Source organism: Oryza glaberrima, chromosome 3, assembly GCF_000147395.1.
Source record: "Oryza glaberrima chromosome 3, OglaRS2, whole genome shotgun sequence".
Classification (NCBI taxonomy): Eukaryota; Viridiplantae; Streptophyta; class Magnoliopsida; order Poales; family Poaceae; genus Oryza; species Oryza glaberrima.
This window is the reverse complement of record NC_068328.1, coordinates 5931872-5949690: the sequence shown is the minus strand read 5'-3', so window position 1 is coordinate 5949690 and position 17819 is coordinate 5931872. Positions and strand designations below refer to the sequence as shown.

The 17819-nt window shown below is 46.0% G+C and overlaps 2 protein-coding genes and 1 non-coding gene across 4 annotated transcripts; all 3 read left to right on the top strand.

Moving 5' to 3' along the window:
- Window positions 1-48: 48 nt before the first annotated feature.
- TRNAT-UGU (transfer RNA threonine (anticodon UGU)) lies at window positions 49-120 on the top strand. Its single transcript has one exon. It is a non-coding gene; the product is annotated as a tRNA-Thr (tRNA).
- Window positions 121-2724: 2604 nt separating this feature from the next.
- Window positions 2725-9845, top strand: LOC127768796 (beta-hexosaminidase 2-like). Its single transcript, XM_052294445.1, has 6 exons — window positions 2725-3838; window positions 3944-4868; window positions 6794-7008; window positions 7451-7650; window positions 8738-9246; window positions 9339-9845. The coding sequence occupies exons 1-6, from the start codon at window positions 2986-2988 to the stop codon at window positions 9649-9651; spliced, it is 3015 nt and encodes a 1004-aa protein (XP_052150405.1). The 5' UTR covers window positions 2725-2985; the 3' UTR covers window positions 9652-9845.
- Window positions 9846-10247: 402 nt separating this feature from the next.
- Window positions 10248-13585, top strand: LOC127768795 (superoxide dismutase [Cu-Zn] 2-like). 2 transcript variants are annotated; one of them, XM_052294443.1, is made up of 7 exons: window positions 10250-10409; window positions 10538-10639; window positions 11620-11715; window positions 11829-11860; window positions 11953-12028; window positions 13112-13165; window positions 13347-13585. In XM_052294443.1, the coding sequence occupies exons 1-7, from the start codon at window positions 10304-10306 to the stop codon at window positions 13373-13375; spliced, it is 495 nt and encodes a 164-aa protein (XP_052150403.1). In that variant the 5' UTR covers window positions 10250-10303; the 3' UTR covers window positions 13376-13585. The 2 variants fall into 2 exon arrangements, with proteins under 2 accessions (XP_052150404.1, XP_052150403.1); XM_052294444.1 differs by lacking the exon at window positions 11620-11715 and having other exon boundaries at window positions 10248-10409.
- Window positions 13586-17819: the final 4234 nt, after the last annotated feature.

The following is a 17819-nucleotide window of genomic DNA, read 5'->3' as shown; positions in this document are numbered from 1 at the left end:
TCAGTTAAACTTATGACAGTAAACTGAAGCTTTTTACTTGTAGCAGTGGCCCCTATAGCTCAGTGTTAGAGCGTCAGTCTTGTAAACTGAAGGTCTGTAGTTCGATCCTGCATGGGGGCAATTTTTACCTTTTTCCAACTCGTTTTTTTAATTATTTTTTACTCCAATAAAGATGATGTTCGTTTTTTCTACTCATTTTTTTACTCCAACATAGAGGATGTTTGAATGCACCGGAATCCAATTTCTTTTACTCCAATAAAAAGGATGTTCTGGAGTCCTGTTCCAATTGTTAGGGCAACTCATCTTCACCAAAATCTTTTTACTCGAACAAAGAGAGAGGATGTTATGAATACACTGGAATCCTGTTCTAACTATAAGGTCAACTCATCTCCACCAAGTCTCCAAGGTACTCATAACTTTGAACTTTACGTCACAAAATACATATTGTGAGACATCCTTTTATCTCTCAAAGGAGTTGTTACAATACTGTGGCTTAGTCACCATCATACCCTCTACACCTCCAAACCTGGACATCGACAGAATATTCAAAGGGTGAATTATGTAACTGAGTTTCACCAAACATAGATAAACAAAAAATGTTGCTCAGTATAATTTTGAACCACACACACACACACACACAAAGAGAGAAGAAGACGACCCATACAACTTTAAGAATTCTTGTCCAACCAGGTAAATTGCTGTTTTACATGACACGCTTCTACACCACAGATTGGCCAGAAAGCTGCATCTCTACTCCTGCTCATGGATTCTCCAGCAAACAGTAACCGACACATTGTTTGCAATAGTCTCAGCTTTCGCAGGAGCCTCGCTAATATAAACTCTTTAGATTTTTGTCTAGCTGAATAGCCCAAATAAACTCTTTTTGGGATGGAGGGTGTATGTTCCAAGTGAGGCCTGATATTTTGAATTCCTCCATATCCACATGGTTCTTGGAATTGAACAGAATGATAATATTGATGATAAATAGATCGCTACTTTGAACCAAAAGGAGATTATATGAAGCAGAAACATGTATCCGCACAAAATGTCACAAAGATAATGAACTGGGCTGGGCATGCTTTTTATTCACAGACAAATCATTTACTTAATAATCTTAGCAACAAACACAGACTGATAAATATTATTCAGCCATGCTAGTTTTCATCACAGAAGATCAGAGCAAAAACAACTGCCAGAACTAGGAATGTTATTGTTTATCAGCGATGTCATGATGGATAATATACCAATTGGCGTAAATAAGAAATATATGTAACAGACTAGCACCAAGACAAAAGGTTCATATATGCTTACAAAATATACCAGATAGAAAAATCTCATCTGATCGAATAGTAAACAGATATATCAATTCGATACTCACTATGTTTTCCACAAATTTTCATGAGCACAGATGTTCACTGACAACAGAAGTTGTGCACTGCATTTTAGTGAAAACATAAGCGTCCATAACATTGTTTTGAAAAAATTGACTTATGGTTACACAATATTGCTGCAATCAACTTATTTCAAGACAAGTAATCAAGCATATAAGTCCTTACATTTTTGACATTTAGGATCCTGACTCCTTGGGAGTTTTTGCAACAATTGAGATAGCATGAAGTCCTGAGTTCAACTCATCAGTCAAGAGGTCATACACCATCCTGTGACGCTTCACAAGGCTCTGGCCCTCAAACTTAGGCGAAATTACCCTGATGTTAAAATGTGTCTCATTTGCATTGTCCTTGACAGCTGCATGCCCAGCGTGTTGGTAAGAAACATCTTCAATATCTAGCGCACTGGCCTCCAAAGCAGACTGTAGCTTTTGCCTCATCCGAGCAGCTCTTGAAAGCATAGCACTAGTGCCTCGTGAGCTCATCATTGATACAGTTCGTCTCACAGCAGCTATACCTGCCAACAAAGTTTACTGGTTATGAAGATAATCACTATCACAAAATGAAAACTAGATCAGTGGGAATGCACACATATTCAAGATCAATAGTGCATGGACCTTTACAGAATTTGCATGCTGCAAAAGATTGATCTGAGAAGCTCAGGTCATCTCAGAAAGCTAGGTCCTGAGCATGATTGCATAAATGAAAACAATGACTTAGCCTAAACTATATCTAAAACCGTTGTGGTCCATAAAACATGATGTGACAGTGCAAGTACTGATTTCTGAACTAATATGAATTCAAGATATGTTGAAAATGCGGTGCAATTCAATCAGGCGTCATCTTTCCTACCCCTTCATAAGCAGGCACAACAGAGTTCAGACGTAACAAATCCGATTTCGGCTAAGCATATCCCTCCGGTGGGTGCAAACCATCAATCTGCTTTTGGTGTAAACATTCAATATGTTTTTATTTGTGATCATACACGATTTCAGGGTTCCACTGTTCCTCTAAAATACTCCTACCTACTCTACCTTGTAAAGACCATACTGAACTCCAAGCGTCAGTCACAAAATCGATTTTGATGATAAAAGATGGTGAAATTAGATAGTTTTACAGGTTACAGAAGGCGCAAGTAAAGCTGGAAAACGGCTCGATTCAAACATCTTAACCAAGAGGATCTGACCATGAGCTAGGGGTAAAGGAAGGGGGAAGTTCAGCGGCTGCCATGAACTAGCTCCGCTCACGCGCAACGAAACGAATACGATAATAAACAGGGAAAGCATGTAGCTTACGTTTTCCGGCGCCGGCGTACTCTCGCCCGGATCGGGGTAGCAGCAGGCGGAGCGACGGCGGCTAGGGTGGAGGAGATACCTGACAGTGGAAGAAATCATGGAACATACATGGGCCGCCTTTACGGGCCTTAAGTAGTACATGGGCCGTCTTGCTCCACGTGTTGCGGATAACGCCGAGTCGCCACCAACCTCGCTCGATCACGAACGATGTGAGTGGAGAAAAGTCAAAGCAACTGAATCCCTCAGTGCCTCACTGCTGCACTCGCGGAGGCGACCAGGATTGCTCGTCGTCCTCCACGGAGATGGCGGCATTGCCGGCCTATCTCCTCCTCCTCCTCCTCATCCTGGTGATCCTCCGACCAGCGGCTGCGCCCGGCGCCGCTTTGCAGCCGCCTACCTCGGAGCCTCACCTCCCGCCGCCGCTGCTTGCTCAGAAGGTGCAGGTGTGGCCCAAGCCGACGTCCATCTCGTGGCCGTACGCGGTGTACGCGCCGCTCTCGCCGTCGTTCAGCGTCCGCGCGGTGCTGTCCCACCCGTCGCTCCGCCAGGCGGTAGCCTTCTACACCCGCCTCATCCGCGCCGAGCGCCACGCGCCGCTGGTTCCCCCCACCAACTACACCCTCTCCCGCGTCCCCGTCCGCACCCTCACGCTCTCCGTCTCCGACCCCGACGTCCCGCTCGGCCCCGCCGTCGACGAGTCCTACACGCTCTCCGTGCTCCCGGACTCCGGATCGGCCGATATCTCCGCCGCCACGCCATGGGGCGCCATCCGCGGGCTCGAGACCTTCTCCCAGCTCGCCTGGGCCGGCGGCGGCGCCGCCTCCGGTGGCCAGCCGATCATCCCCAGCGGCATCGAGATCTCCGACCGCCCACACTTCACCCACCGCGGCATCCTCCTCGACACCGCCAGGAATTTCTACCCGGTCCGCGACATCCTCCACACCCTCCGCGCCATGGCCTTCAACAAGCTCAATGTCTTCCACTGGCACATCACCGACGCCCAGTCCTTCCCCATCGTCCTCCCCACCGTCCCCAACCTCGCCAACTCCGGCTCCTACTCCCCCACCATGCGCTACACCGAGAACGACGTCCGGCACATCGTCAGCTTCGCCGCCTCCTTCGGCATCCGCGTCATCCCCGAGATCGACATGCCCGGTGAGTGAGAAATCCCAGACTCCCTCTGCTGCTCCTGCATTTCAATTCCATTGCTCTCCGAATAAACAGTATACTCAAGGCTAAGTGTCGCGCGCTTCGGATCAGGGCACACGGGTTCGTGGGCGGGAGCGTACCCGGAGATCGTCACCTGCGCGAACAGGTTCTGGGCGCCGCACGCGGAGCCGGCGCTGGCGGCGGAGCCCGGCACGGGGCAGCTGAACCCGCTCAACCCCAAGACGTACCGCGTGGCGCAGGACGTGCTGCGCGACATGGTGGCCCTGTTCCCGGACCCGTACCTCCACGGCGGCGCCGACGAGGTGAACACGGCGTGCTGGGAGGACGACCCGGTGGTGCGCCGGTTCCTCGCCGAGGGCGGCACGCACGACCACCTCCTGGAGCTGTTCATCAACGCGACGCGCCCGTTCGTGGCGCAGGAGCTGAACCGCACGGTGGTCTACTGGGAGGACGTCCTCCTCGGGCCCAAGGTCACCGTCGGCCCCACGATTCTGCCCAGGGAGACCACCATACTGCAGACGTGGAACGACGGGCCGGAGAACACGAAGCGCGTCGTCGCCGCGGGCTACCGCGCCATCGTGTCGTCGGCGTCGTACTACTACCTGGACTGCGGCCACGGCGGGTGGGTGGGCAACGACAGCCGGTACGACAAGCAGGAGAAGGAGCGCGAGGGCACGCCGCTGTTCAACGACCCCGGCGGCACGGGCGGGTCATGGTGCGCGCCGTTCAAGACGTGGCAGCGCGTCTACGACTACGACATCCTGCACGGGCTGACCGACGACGAGGCGCAGCTGGTGCTGGGCGGGGAGGTGGCGCTGTGGTCGGAGCAGTCGGACGAGACGGTGCTGGACGCCAGGCTGTGGCCGAGGGCCGCCGCCGCCGCGGAGACGCTCTGGTCCGGCAACAAGGGCTCCAACGGGAAGAAGCGCTACGCGAACGCCACCGACCGCCTCAACGACTGGAGGCACCGGATGGTCGAGCGCGGCATCCGCGCCGAGCCCATCCAGCCGCTCTGGTGCTCGCTCCACCCCGGCATGTGCAACCTGTCGCAGTAGCAGTGTCAGTTTGCTCCATCGCTTCGCCTCGCTGTCGCCTGCACAGTGCGAAGGAATGTTCAGAAATCCAAGTGACAGAAGAAGAATCCGCATCGATCTTGGGGGCGTGACGTCGTACACTGATTGCTGAAGAAACCAAGAACAGAATAAACGAAGGCCTACTAAACAAATGTTCTGTTCTGATGCCCTCTTCCAGAGGGAACCCGCCGATTGCGAATTGTTCAAGAAAGTCGCGGACTTATGCCGTGCAGAAAAGAAAGTTTTCTTTGTGAGTAGTTTCTGCACTTGATGCTGAACAGATTTTTGCACTGTTTATTCCTTCATTTTCACAATAACACGGGTAGATAGAGTAGTAGTAGTATTTGGCTAGTGCAATAGATGAACAAGGTTGTAGTAGAAGTGCAGAACCATCTGGTTGTAGTTTTGTACGAAGGGGATCTTAATAGAAAAAAGTTGGAAAAAAATCACTGATAGATATGTGATTTTCGTTTTGAGGGTCTTCGATGTGAGATCATTCAGATTACAGGTGCAGAGTCTATGCAACTATTTTGTGGTGTCAGCAATTTATGGTGCTCTGTTCAGTCCAGAAAAAAAAATCAATCAGTGTATGGTGCTCTGTTCAGTTCATCATCAGCATCAAGACAATCAACTTCCGGGCCGACTCCCCATTGAACTCGTCAGCATGCGCCGTAGATGTGCTCATTTTAGCGTTGTGGTCATGGATGGCGTCCTTGATCACAGCATATGTTATGATGGACGTGTCCTTGTCAAGTCACGGCGGCATTCGATTTGGAATCGATGACAAACTTGGTCCTCTTTTATCAGCAGATGATAAACTTGGTCCTGCTTGAAAACTACCGTAGGTACATTGACATTTTTGTCAGACATCTTGCAAACAATCTGTACCTGTACATCTGTAGCTGTCTGAATGGCCGACTTGATGTCAGAAAACAAGTTTACCAGTTCGATTTTTTTAATAAGCATGCCCTAAAAATCATATATAGACAAAAGTTTCATGTAATTGCGATATAATTTTACACCAGGCATACTCACAGTCAGAGGCAGGCAGAATGGAGAAGACCACCATCATCTCCAGTCGCCTAGTCACCTTTCTTGTAGTAGCTGCTCGTTATTTGGTCCACCAAATAGTGGAGTCACTTCCCCTGCAACGTGTTCCCGGGGCTGAAGTGTTCCGGTTCACGCCATTGTGCCTGCCCTCCTTTTATCCCTAGCTTTTTCTATGTGCTGCACTGCTCAGGTCCATTCTGTCTTCCTCTGAACCCTGAACCAATCCCGAACTCTGAACGCTGAAGGCTGCAGAGACAGGCAGAGAGATATGAGGGAGATAATAAGCATCCACATAGGGCAGGCGGGCATCCAGGTGGGGAATTCTTGCTGGGAACTATACTGCCTCGAGCATGGCATCCAGCCGGACGGCCTCATGCCCAGGTTCTTCTCGATCCCAATTCTTGCTCGTCTGCATCTCTTGCTGTCTTTTCCTACTTAATTTTGTGAAATTCTGATATTCGGATGATGGTTTTGTCCTGTTTGGTTGGTTCTTGCTGTAGCCTAAAAAAGAATTGATCTTGAGGAGAATTTTGGGGCAGAGTCTCCAGCTCCAGTCATGTATGACAATCAGAAGTGAAATTAGCGATTTTTATTCGATGTTTGATTTGCATCATGCATGCTAGCACTGTTCTTGTAGAGATGCTATCTGTGAATCTGTGATCCCCAAGCCGGTTGCTTTGAGAGTAGAAAGCCTGTGCCTTTTTTGTGAAGCGAATTTCATTTCAAGAAGAATACTAGTCTGTGACTTGCTGCGGTGCCTAGTGGCTCCTAGTTTACGATATCCTAATCCTTGGTCATATCTGACGCTTGCTTGCAGCGACACAACTCCTGGAATTGCAAGGGATGCATTCAACACGTTCTTCAGCGAGACGAGTTCAGGCAAGCACGTCCCAAGGGCGTTGTTCGTCGACCTGGAGCCCACGGTGATTGATGAGGTGAAGACCGGGCCATACCGCCAGCTCTTCCACCCAGAGCAGCTCATCTCCTACAAGGAAGACGCTGCTAACAACTTTGCTCGTGGGCACTACACAGGTGTGATGCTTACCCTGAAACTGAGCCATTTTGCAGATATAAAATGTGTCTATGAAAATGTCTAAACCAACATATTGATATACTCCAACTAGAATAGTATTCACAAGAAACATTCTACAGGTATGATTGATCCACAAAGATATGGTTTGGGTGGATTTAGAGGAGTCTGAATCCATGATATTGCTTACATATCCTTGGGATCCATAAGGATTATTGCTCACATAAGGAATAACATTAATTGTTTATAACTTATATCCTTGGGGTGACTTGTAATAATAATTTAGGAACTTACAACATGCCGACTTTTTTTTGGTGAAAAATATGACGCCATAAATTTAGCTTCCTCCATAAATAAATTGTCATACTAGAGAAACTGTCATATTCCTTTATAATGAAAATATTTTTTTAGTAATGATTCAAATCCTTTTTTTTTCTGCTGCAGTTGGAAGAGAGGTGGTAGATCTTTGCCTTGATCGACTAAGAAAACTGGCAGATAACTGCACTGGTCTCCAAGGTTTTCTGGTTTTCAATGCTGTTGGTGGAGGAACCGGCTCTGGACTTGGTTCATTACTTTTGGAGCGCCTATCAGTAGATTACGGTAGGAAGTCGAAGCTCGGGTTCACAATATATCCTTCACCACAGGTAATCAAGAAAAGTATTCATGATTTGTTACCATGTTTGTGTTCATTACAGCGTATTGTAGTGCCATGGAAAAAAAATAGAATACTCCAGCAAAAGAATGTCTTCTGTGATGTTGAATCATTTATTTGACAAGTGCATGGATAAAATTCTCAGGGAAAACCGAAGTAAATTATGTTCATCAGCAAATGCAATTTCTTATAAAACTGATTCTCCCATGATCCTAAACACATGTCCAATTTTCAGCATATTTTTCATTCCATCATTATCTCTTTTTTTTCGAAAGGCCATTCCATAAGTATCTGAAAATGACCACAGTAACTACTGTAAACATCTGATTCTTATGATTAAAAAAAATCTACACATGTCTGCCGGACCCTATTTTGAATAGAAAGACCCTTCCAAACAATCTAATCTTTATGGAAGACTTAATCTAAAAAAATCTTTATGGAAGAGCTGTGCAAAATTACGTAATCACCAACTGTTCATATGTTCTTATCCAAAGGCGTAGAATGTAGGCAGGTGTACCTTCACACTTTTTGTGGGAGCAACATCAACCTGTTATTGATGGAAACAACTGTTTTTCTTTTTATACTACTTCCTCCGTTTTACAATGTAAGTCATTCTAGCATTTTCCACATTCATATTGATGTTAATGAATCTAGATAGATATATATGTCTAGATTCATTAATATCAATGTAAATGTGGAAAATGCTAGAATGACTTATATTGTGAAACGGAGGGAGTATGAACTATCTCCTTGATAATTTTTACAGAGGTCAGTATAGGTCTATAAGAGTCAGATATAGGACAATACATCATCTACATAATCGAGAGCGAGTGAAAAAAAAGTTATTTTTAGTTTTCTTTTTTCAGAAGGCTGTGAACCATACTTTAATTTAACTATGTAAGACTATTAATAATCGTACTAGTATTTTTTTATGTCATCATCATGCATGCACATCATGTCAGATACTCAGATATCTCAATGCAAGGTAAACATGTACCCTCCGAATGGACTAGAGAAGCTAAATTTGTCGATGTTAACATACAAGCTCTGTACTGAAAACCACTCCCTGTGTGTTGCAGATCTCAACGGCCGTGGTGGAGCCTTACAACAGCGTGCTCTCGACCCACTCCCTGATCGAGCACACCGACGTCGTCGTCCTCCTGGACAACGAGGCCATCTACGACATCTGCAAGAGGTCGCTGGACATCGAGCGGCCGACGTACACCAACCTGAACAGGCTCATCTCCCAGGTGATCTCGTCGCTGACCACGTCGCTGCGGTTCGACGGCGCCATAAACGTCGACATCACCGAGTTCCAGACCAACCTGGTGCCGTACCCGAGGATCCACTTCATGCTGTCCTCCTACGCCCCCATCATCTCCGTCGAGAAGGCGTTCCACGAGCAGCACTCCGTCCCGGAGATCACCAACTCCGTCTTCGAGCCCGCCAGCGTCATGGCCAAGTGCGACCCCAGGCACGGCAAGTACATGGCCTGCTGCCTGATGTACCGCGGCGACGTCGTCCCCAAGGACGTCAACGCCGCCGTCCACTCCATCAAGACCAGGAGGACTGTGCAGTTCGTCGACTGGTACGTTAACTCCATCATCTCGCTGAATTCCAGAGATTTTAGCCGGAGATGATGACGATGATGATGACGAAGACGGTGATCTTGTGTTTCAGGTGTCCGACAGGGTTCAAGTGCGGGATAAACTACCAGCCGCCGACGGCGGTGCCGGGAGGGGACCTGGCGAAGGTGAGGAGGGCGGTGTGCATGATCAGCAACAACACGGCGGTGGCGGAGGTGTTCTCGCGGATCGACCGCAAGTTCGACCTCATGTACGCCAAGCGCGCGTTCGTGCACTGGTACGTGGGCGAAGGGATGGAGGAAGGGGAGTTCTCCGAGGCCAGGGAGGACCTCGCCGCGCTGGAGAAGGACTACGAGGAGGTCGGCGCCGAAGTCGAGGACGACGACGAGGAACAGGGCGAGTACTGATCGGGCTAGCCTGCTAGGTGAATCTAGCACGGTAAATAAACCGCAAGTTTGTAAGGTCGGTGGAAGGGGGTCTCTCGGTTTACATGGACTCTTGTGACTTTGTGGTGTGAGAGTGGGTTTTGTTGTACTTGCATCACAAAAAATAAAAGAATTCGTCAGAAATCAAAATGTGAATCAAAAGCAAATCACAGTGAGTATGTATGTCGATAAATTATTCGCGGCACAATTATTTGTGCCCCATTTGGAACATAGAAATCCACATGAAATAATCCAAAAAGAAAAGACAAATGTCATAGAAGACATAAAAACGGTTTCACAGAAACCAAAATGTGAAAGCAAATGAAAAACCGCATATCGATAACTTTCTCCCAACAAAAATTGTCATATCGATCGTTTCAAAAAAAAAAATCATATATCGATAATTTATTCGCGGCCCAATTATTTAAGCCCCATTTGAGACATAGAAATCCACATGAAGCAATTCAATTCTAGGCCCACAAGACAAATTCCGTCCCTGGCCCAAAAGCGGGCTGCTGTTTCCCGTGGGCGCCGGACGGGCAGACGACGAACCAGTGGTTTTGGGCGAACCGAAAAAAATAAATAAATAAAAGAGCCGAAAAAAGTGAAAGGCCTAGGAGCGAAGCGGCAGAGAATGGCAGGGAAAGCCGGCGGCCTCAAGGGCGTCGCCCTCATCGGCGGCGCCGGCGGCAACAGCGCGGTCGCCGGCGCCCTCCACTTCTTCCAGGACCCCTCCACCGGTACGCGTCTCCTCCCTGTAGCTCCGTGCTGTTCGCCTGCGCGCACAGCAGCTCGTCTCGTAAGTGAATTGACCTCTTCTCGCTGATGTGATTTTGGTGGACTACTCGATCTCTGCGTGGTTTTTTAGGGTATACCGAGGTGAGGGGGAGGGTCACCGGCCTCGCTCCGGGCCTCCATGGCTTCCACATCCACTCCTTTGGCGACACCACCAACGGCTGCAACTCTACCGGTTCGTTGCCTTCCGTTTCCCTTGCTTGGTTTTGTGACTTAGGTTGTGAAATTGATGGGGGATTTGGCCATTTGGAGCACTGCTCGATAAGATCGTGTATTGCAATTGTGAACTCGCATACTCCTATATTATGTACAAGTAGAATTTACAACGCTAACTACCATAAGAGAAGATAGGCATCTAATTTGAGTTGACTGCTGATCAAAACATGGATAGGACGAAAACGTCACTGAGGTAGGAACTTCGTTTACCAATTGAGTTGTGCTGTGAAGAATTATCAAATGACCGATTTATTTGTTAAAAAGTGCACTGGACAAAACTTTTTTTTTTGTCGGACGGCCAAAGATAGGCCGGCCAATTTCATTAAGATTGGGGGAAATAAAGTTTTAATTACAACGACATGAAGGATGTCGCGCCGGTCTCAAGCAAACTCAAGCACTGGACAAAACTGTTGGTTGTATTTATGTGTGCACTACAAAAAGAGATTGTCACGCCTCCTGCAGAGTTTTTATGAGTTACAATGCCTTCGGCAAGCCTATGGAAACACTACTATTAGCCTTTGCCCAATGAATGATGGATCATGGAATGGGTAGTGAGTGTACTCAGGTGAAAGTTTTGGGGAACTGCATAAGCTCAATGTATGCTGCAAAAAATGTTTCCAATACAGAATCATCTGCTCACCCTTCCATTCTAATTGTCCTGTTCAAATCTTGCTACTGCATTTTTAAGTGAATGGTTTTCATTTCTTTTATTTAGGGTTTGTTTTTCATGAAAATTTGACTTTTTTCTTCTTCACGTGTACGGGGTCTATATTTGAAATGTTATGGAGAGATGGATAACATCAAACTCTATGTTACTAGATTTATTTGAGAATTTTCATAACCCAAGTTGGGGGTGCTCCATGGAGCAGCTGAAGTGTTCTCTCATGCCATCTTGCAATTGTTAATTTTCATTTGTTCTGATTAAATTACTTGTCCCAGGGCCCCATTTTAATCCTCACAATAAGTCCCATGGGGCACCATCTGATGATGAAAGACATGTGGGCGACCTGGGAAACATAGTAGCCAACAAAGATGGTTAGCACTCTGTCAGGCCGTCTACATTAAGACCTTTGAGGCAACTAACGCAAAGAAACTTTGTAAATTAATTCATGTGTGTCTACCAATAATACATCACCTTTTTGTTCCAGGTGTTGCAGATATCTTCATAAAGGACCTACAGGTTCCATTGTCTTGAAATATGTAAAATATCAGTTTGTTCATCTTATTGTTTATGCTAATGCATTGGTAATTCATATTCATTGCTTTGTGAAGATTTCACTAAGCGGGCCTCATTCCATATTGGGAAGGGCAGTTGTTGTTCATGCTGATTCTGATGACCTAGGAAGGGGTAAGCATTATGTCATTACTCTTGCAAGATTGTTATTGGTCATTCAGAATTGAAGAGAAGTCTCCCTTCCTACATTATATATGTCCTCTTATTTTAGAAAATATTGAATTCACTATTTAGAGGGTAATTTAGAGCTTATTACCTGCTGAATGGCGTGCTATCATGCATTTGAATATTCATATAACTATTTAACGTAGAAGTTCCCTTGTTAGCTATGGTTGATATGGGATTATTCGGTGTTCCAAAGCTGCCTGAGATTTGGCTCTTCAACCTTGAGTGTAACTACTAGTAAAAATCATATTCATAAGACAGGTAATCCCTCCCAAGCCCAACTAACCTGGGATATGCTGAATTGCTGATAGCTGTCATGAAATTATTGTGGACTGTGGTACTATGTTAACATACAGTAGGGTATAAATCATAATCCAGTAGGCAAGGGCCCAAAACAGGTCCAGATAACAGGATTTGCATGGGCTGTACCATGCTGCAGTTCAAAATCTAACTGCCCATGGGCTGTACAATGCTACAGGTCAAAAATCTAATTGCCAGTCTCTGTTCCTCTGCTGCATTTATGCTAGGTTTGTGGTAGCAGACAAATGTTACTGTGGTGCCTTAAGAAATACATTTCTAGCAATCTAGATCTAGGATTCTGGCACTATCTATGCTGCATTGTTTTGCCAATTATTTTCAGTGCCTCCAGAGGCCTTTTTATACATTATTTGTGCAAGACATGTCCTAGGAGTTGGGATGATAAAGCTCTTGCCATTACCATCAATAACTGCGTCATACTCAATTCTGAACAACATCTGTTTGTGTCCAATTATTTAAGTATGAAATATTTTGGTATAATATTTTTCTCTCCTGTTCAAACTCTATGTTCCATTTGTTAACAATTGGCTAACTTTGACTAGTGGTAGGTTCCAAAATACATGCTCAAGTATCCATCCGTTGAGTCAAATTACGGATTGCGAGCCTAATGTTAGAATAGGTTTCATGCACAATTATGTTTTGCCATTTAGTATCACATGGTGAAGCATTCACTTTTTATGCTGCTGCTCATTGTACTACTTTGATATTTTGAAGGTGGTCATGAACTCAGTAAAACAACAGGAAATGCAGGAGCAAGAATTGGATGCGGTAAGTGAGAATCTTTTTGTAGTTTCTGAAACTGAGAGGAGGAAAGAACCATTCGGACATACTAGTACTCAGGAACACATAGGACAAATATTGTACAAAATAAAAAGAAACTTTTTTTTTCTCTGCAAGACCGATCCTTCCAGTGGAATGACAAGCTAATATGTCTGCTAATAACTTGTAGGTATCATTGGACTTCGATCTGCAGTTTAACAATCTATAGTCATGAAGCTTGAGGTGGTGGTGGTATGCTGTTCAGAGATATGGAAATCATTGGCGCTCCTCATTCCAGACTGTTTCAAGAATGGCTTTTGACGTGTTATCACTGCCTTCAGTTATGTATACGTACTTTGTTACGGAGTATATTCTTTTTTTGAACGAACATACGGAGTATATTCTATAAATAAAGGAAAAGTTTCCTCATACTTATACTGTACCTTGAACTGAAGCTGTGCAAACTCACAATAATGTGTTACTATTTCTCAATCTTCAGCTTACAAGCGATGCTGCTTTGAATTTGGACATAAGCCAATGTCCTTTATGGTACTATTAAATGAATACATAGCAGCTTTTTGTGAATATATATGCTCGTAATACTGTTATACTACGACCTTAAGGCACTCCTGTTGCCTGGCAACCAAGCAAACGCTGGCAAATCTGGAAACGGGTTTGTCATGGTGTGTGTTTTATCTTTGCTTCAAACATACTGAAACACAATTTGTCAACTTCAAACCTGTGTCAGATTCTACTCCCTATTGGATCAAAGAACTGGAAGTGCTCGCCTACCCTCTGTTTAACCAACCATTCCAATTTGTCAACTTCAAACTTGTGTCAGATTCTACTCCCTACCGTATTGAAAAAACTGGAAATGCTCAAGGATCAAAGTATCCTGACAGCGTATGACGTCGTGAGCACCAGCCGGCCATGATCCGTGAGTGACCATCAAAGGCTGTGACAGTCCCAAGACACTCCGTCCAAACACTACAATCTTCCGTCTCCAAGATGCAAACAAGAGCAAGAGTTCATGCTACATTAATAGGACTTGCAGTTTGCAGGTTAAGTAAATCACGCTTAGCCTCCGGTTGATGCTGATACCAAGGTCAGCCCTGGGCCCTGGGGGGGGTAAGAATGCCTCGACGGGAACCGGACACACCGGAACGCGCCAAAAGGGCGAGCGAGCCGTGCGCGCCCGATTCGGTCTCGCGGCGCGCGCGACCCTGGAGCTTCCCCCTTGGCTCCGGGCGGTAGCCTAGCCGGGCGGGCGGAGCGGAGCGGATACCGGCGGCCGCGAGCCGCGACGGCTGCTACGGACACCACCGTCCACCACACCCCGCGCGCGCGCGCGCCTCCCCGCGCGATGCCGCCACGGAGAAGCGGTTCGTGGACTTTCCGGAGGCGTCCGGTCTCGGCGGCCTAGACATAACGGCGTCACGCACGCACGTAGCGCGTACGTACCCTGGGTCGGTTTGGGGCGAGTAAAATAAACGAGCACGCACGTAGAACGTGGCGGTGTGTGTGTGTGTGTAGGAAGGGGAAGGCAACGCGCGCCCGTGCGGTCGTCTGCGTGGGGGCGACGGCGCGCGCGCGGCAGCATACGCGGGGCGCGGGCGCGGGGGGGGGGGGGGGGGGGGGGGGGGGGGGGGGGGGGGGGGATGATCCATCGTGGCGCGTGCGGGCCGTGTCGTCTCGTCCCTGCGCCTCGGCTCCGCTCGCCTCGCCTGCGTGTGCGTGCGCGTGTGCCGTGGCGACACCGTCGTTTCGCCTTGACACAGCGTGATTCCTCCGATGCACCACCGAGCGACCGTTCCTGCTGCTGTCATTAAGTCCGTTGTTTTTCTGTACGATCGGTCGTAATAGTGAAGTAGCGTCGTCTGTGATTAGATCCGTGGTTTGTGACAATAACCACTTGGTCGGTCCAACTGAGTGTGACAAAACTACAGAAGTACATGTGCAGTTAATAACCTCAAACGAGACACAGAAAACACAAACTGCAAATGAACGCATAGGCTGAAAATGTGGCTCAGTTTGAATCCATCCCCTTCTTTAAGAGTATTTCTGTAGTTACCGAGTTTGGATTCAAGATGAATCCAATCATAATTTAGTTCAGTTATCTTTTTCTTCTTTTGATAGCCTTAGTAGGCAATCAAGTAAACGTATCGATGAGTAATCATGAACACGTTCACAGATCACAGAGCCTATTCAAACAGACGGAATGCACGTAAGAGCTCCCTGTATGGAAAGATGGGTTCTACACACTGGTCCATGTGGATATTGCACGTCACACTCTCAGCTACACTACAAACCTCTCGATACACAACAACATCCCAGCAGGCTGGGCTCAAAAGGGGAAGTGATTAATGTGGAAAGATGGGATTAGTCGCTGCCGTAAGCACATCGAGTTAATTAACGCCTAAGCAAAATGGAGCTCCAGCTTTGGTCCCTTCTGGGACAAAACCAAAGCGATCTAGGTCCACACGAAGCAGATCACGCTGCATCTGGATCAATGAAAGCGAACCGGATCATTGTTGTTGCAGGAGATCATTTCAATTTGTTTTAGCAGTAGCTCGCCAGGAAAGATTTGCATGTCCACTGTGCTAGCTTGGCTTTACCCAGAACTCGAGAAAAAAAAAAGAGGCTGTTCACACTAGTGGTCTCATAGTAGTATAGACTTTAAACTTCGATTTGGTCCACAAGAAATTGATGTTCAATTCAGTCATCAGCTTTGCTTTTTGTAAGCACTTGTGACAAAGCTTAAAAGCGTCAAACCTGATCATCATCTCAAAGTAAAACCAACTTACACAGAAGAGAGAGAGAGGGAGAGCGGCAAAAAATTAGCAGAAAATCAAAAGGTGTACATGCGTACATGTAGACTTCTGTTTATACTAGTACTAGTATACTGGACTCTGCTTAATCGGTGACGCTAGCTTTTGTGTGTTTTACGAAGTGGCCGACAGGGTTACTGTAAAAGATCGAAAAGGAAAAAACCGTCGGGACTCTCCATGTCATCTCTCTTTTTCGTCTCAACGTTTCAAAATTTTCAACGGACCGTGTCTGGCCTGTTGTGTTCTCCCTCCAACTGTGTTGGCTCGATATGTCGCATGACCAACGTGACACTGTCGCGTGCAAGATTTTTTAATATTATTTTAAGTAAATTGCATTGGCAGTACAAGAACTTGGAAGTTGGATGCGATTAGGTGCAAAAATTGAAAACCGAGCATAGCGGTACAAGAACTTGACAGGTGGATGCGATTAGGTGCAAAAACTTAAAAACCGAGTATAGCAGTACAATAACTTGGCTAGGTGGGTGCGCTCCTGGTGCAAAAGTTGCCACGCTATTGTTCCACCTCAGCGAAAGTGCCACATGAGCATGCATTGACCATCTCATTTTACAGAAAAGTCCCTAATAACTTTTATATTCCAATTACTTCTTCAGATATATCCGTTTTCCTCCTGTATCACAATGATCAAACCAGTCCATCTTCTCATCCAAATAAATTCTGCTACTGCCAACTCAAAAAAAAAAAAATCCACCACGATACAGTTCAATTGTGAATTCTTCTTCCTCATGACCTGCAATACAAAATAATTGGTTGATGTGTTATACCGTATAAGGAAAATAATACACTAAGATTATTTGCAAATTATTCAACTAATTATATCTGCTGACAAGGGTACAACACATCTAGCAAGAATTTCTCATTGCCAATGTTTCTCTTATATTATATATAGTTACAGGAAACACCAATAATTACAGTAAAACCAATCTAGTGGCTAGTACCATTAGATCACTTCATTGAATTGTAATAACAAATAACATGATATTCAAGTGAAAACCCAAAAAAAAATGCAGCCATTGTACAAATCAATGAAACCTTAACTTCGAAATCATCCATCAAATGAACGAAAAATAGAAATCTACAACCATCAGCAAGTGATTTACCATAATAAGCTAGGAGTAGATGCTCCAAAAACTCGTCGATTCAGAGCCATCCCAAAGCTTACAGTGATCACGTCGACAGTAGCAAATTGTCGGCTTGAATTGGTTTGGTTTCTGGTTTAGGGCTTGAACTAATGTGGCACACGAAGCCCTCGCCGCCGCCGCGATGTAACGGTTTCCCTCGTTGCCGTCGTCACTGCCGCCGCCACCGTCGCTGCGCCGCCATCGCCACCACCGCAACCGCCTCTCAATTAGGAACATGTCAAGAAAGATGGAAGGAGATATTCATACGTTTGTTCTGTTTGTCGAGTTAAAAAGGAAATGTGATTGGAAAAAAAAAGCTATTTGGGGTTTTCTATAAAATGAGATAGGTCTTTCATATCAAAGCTGATGTGGCAATTTTGCTAAGGTGGAATAGCAATGTGGCAATTTTTTTTACATGGCTACTTTTGCACCATGAGCGCACCCACCTAGCCAAGTTATTGTACCGCTATGCTTGATTTTCAAGTTTTTACACCTAATCGCACACACCTGTCAAGTTCTTGTACCACCAACGCAATTTACTCTATTATTTTTATGTTTGAAATGAAGAAATAGCATGTGTCTACTGTAGGCGTACAATATGAAAATATTTTGAAAATCATGGCATTTTGCAGGGCATTTTTTAAAGCCATGAACAATCAGAGATGAACATGCATGCAGTCAGTCACGGCGAGAGGC

Bases quoted from the DNA above. Each gene is read 5' to 3' on its own strand.
- LOC127768796 (XM_052294445.1), top strand. From the start codon at position 2,986: ATGGCGGCATTGCCGGCCTATCTCCTCCTCCTCCTCCTCATCCTGGTG. The intron at 7,009-7,450 runs GTGTGATGCTTA...TTTCTGCTGCAG, and splicing joins TGCTCGTGGGCACTACACAG to TTGGAAGAGAGGTGGTAGAT. The intron at 9,247-9,338 runs GTACGTTAACTC...CTTGTGTTTCAG, and splicing joins ACTGTGCAGTTCGTCGACTG to GTGTCCGACAGGGTTCAAGT.
- LOC127768795 (XM_052294443.1), top strand. From the start codon at position 10,304: ATGGCAGGGAAAGCCGGCGGCCTCAAGGGCGTCGCCCTCATCGGCGGC. The intron at 10,640-11,619 runs GTTCGTTGCCTT...TACTTGTCCCAG, and splicing joins CAACGGCTGCAACTCTACCG to GGCCCCATTTTAATCCTCAC. The intron at 11,861-11,952 runs GTTCCATTGTCT...TGCTTTGTGAAG, and splicing joins TCTTCATAAAGGACCTACAG to ATTTCACTAAGCGGGCCTCA.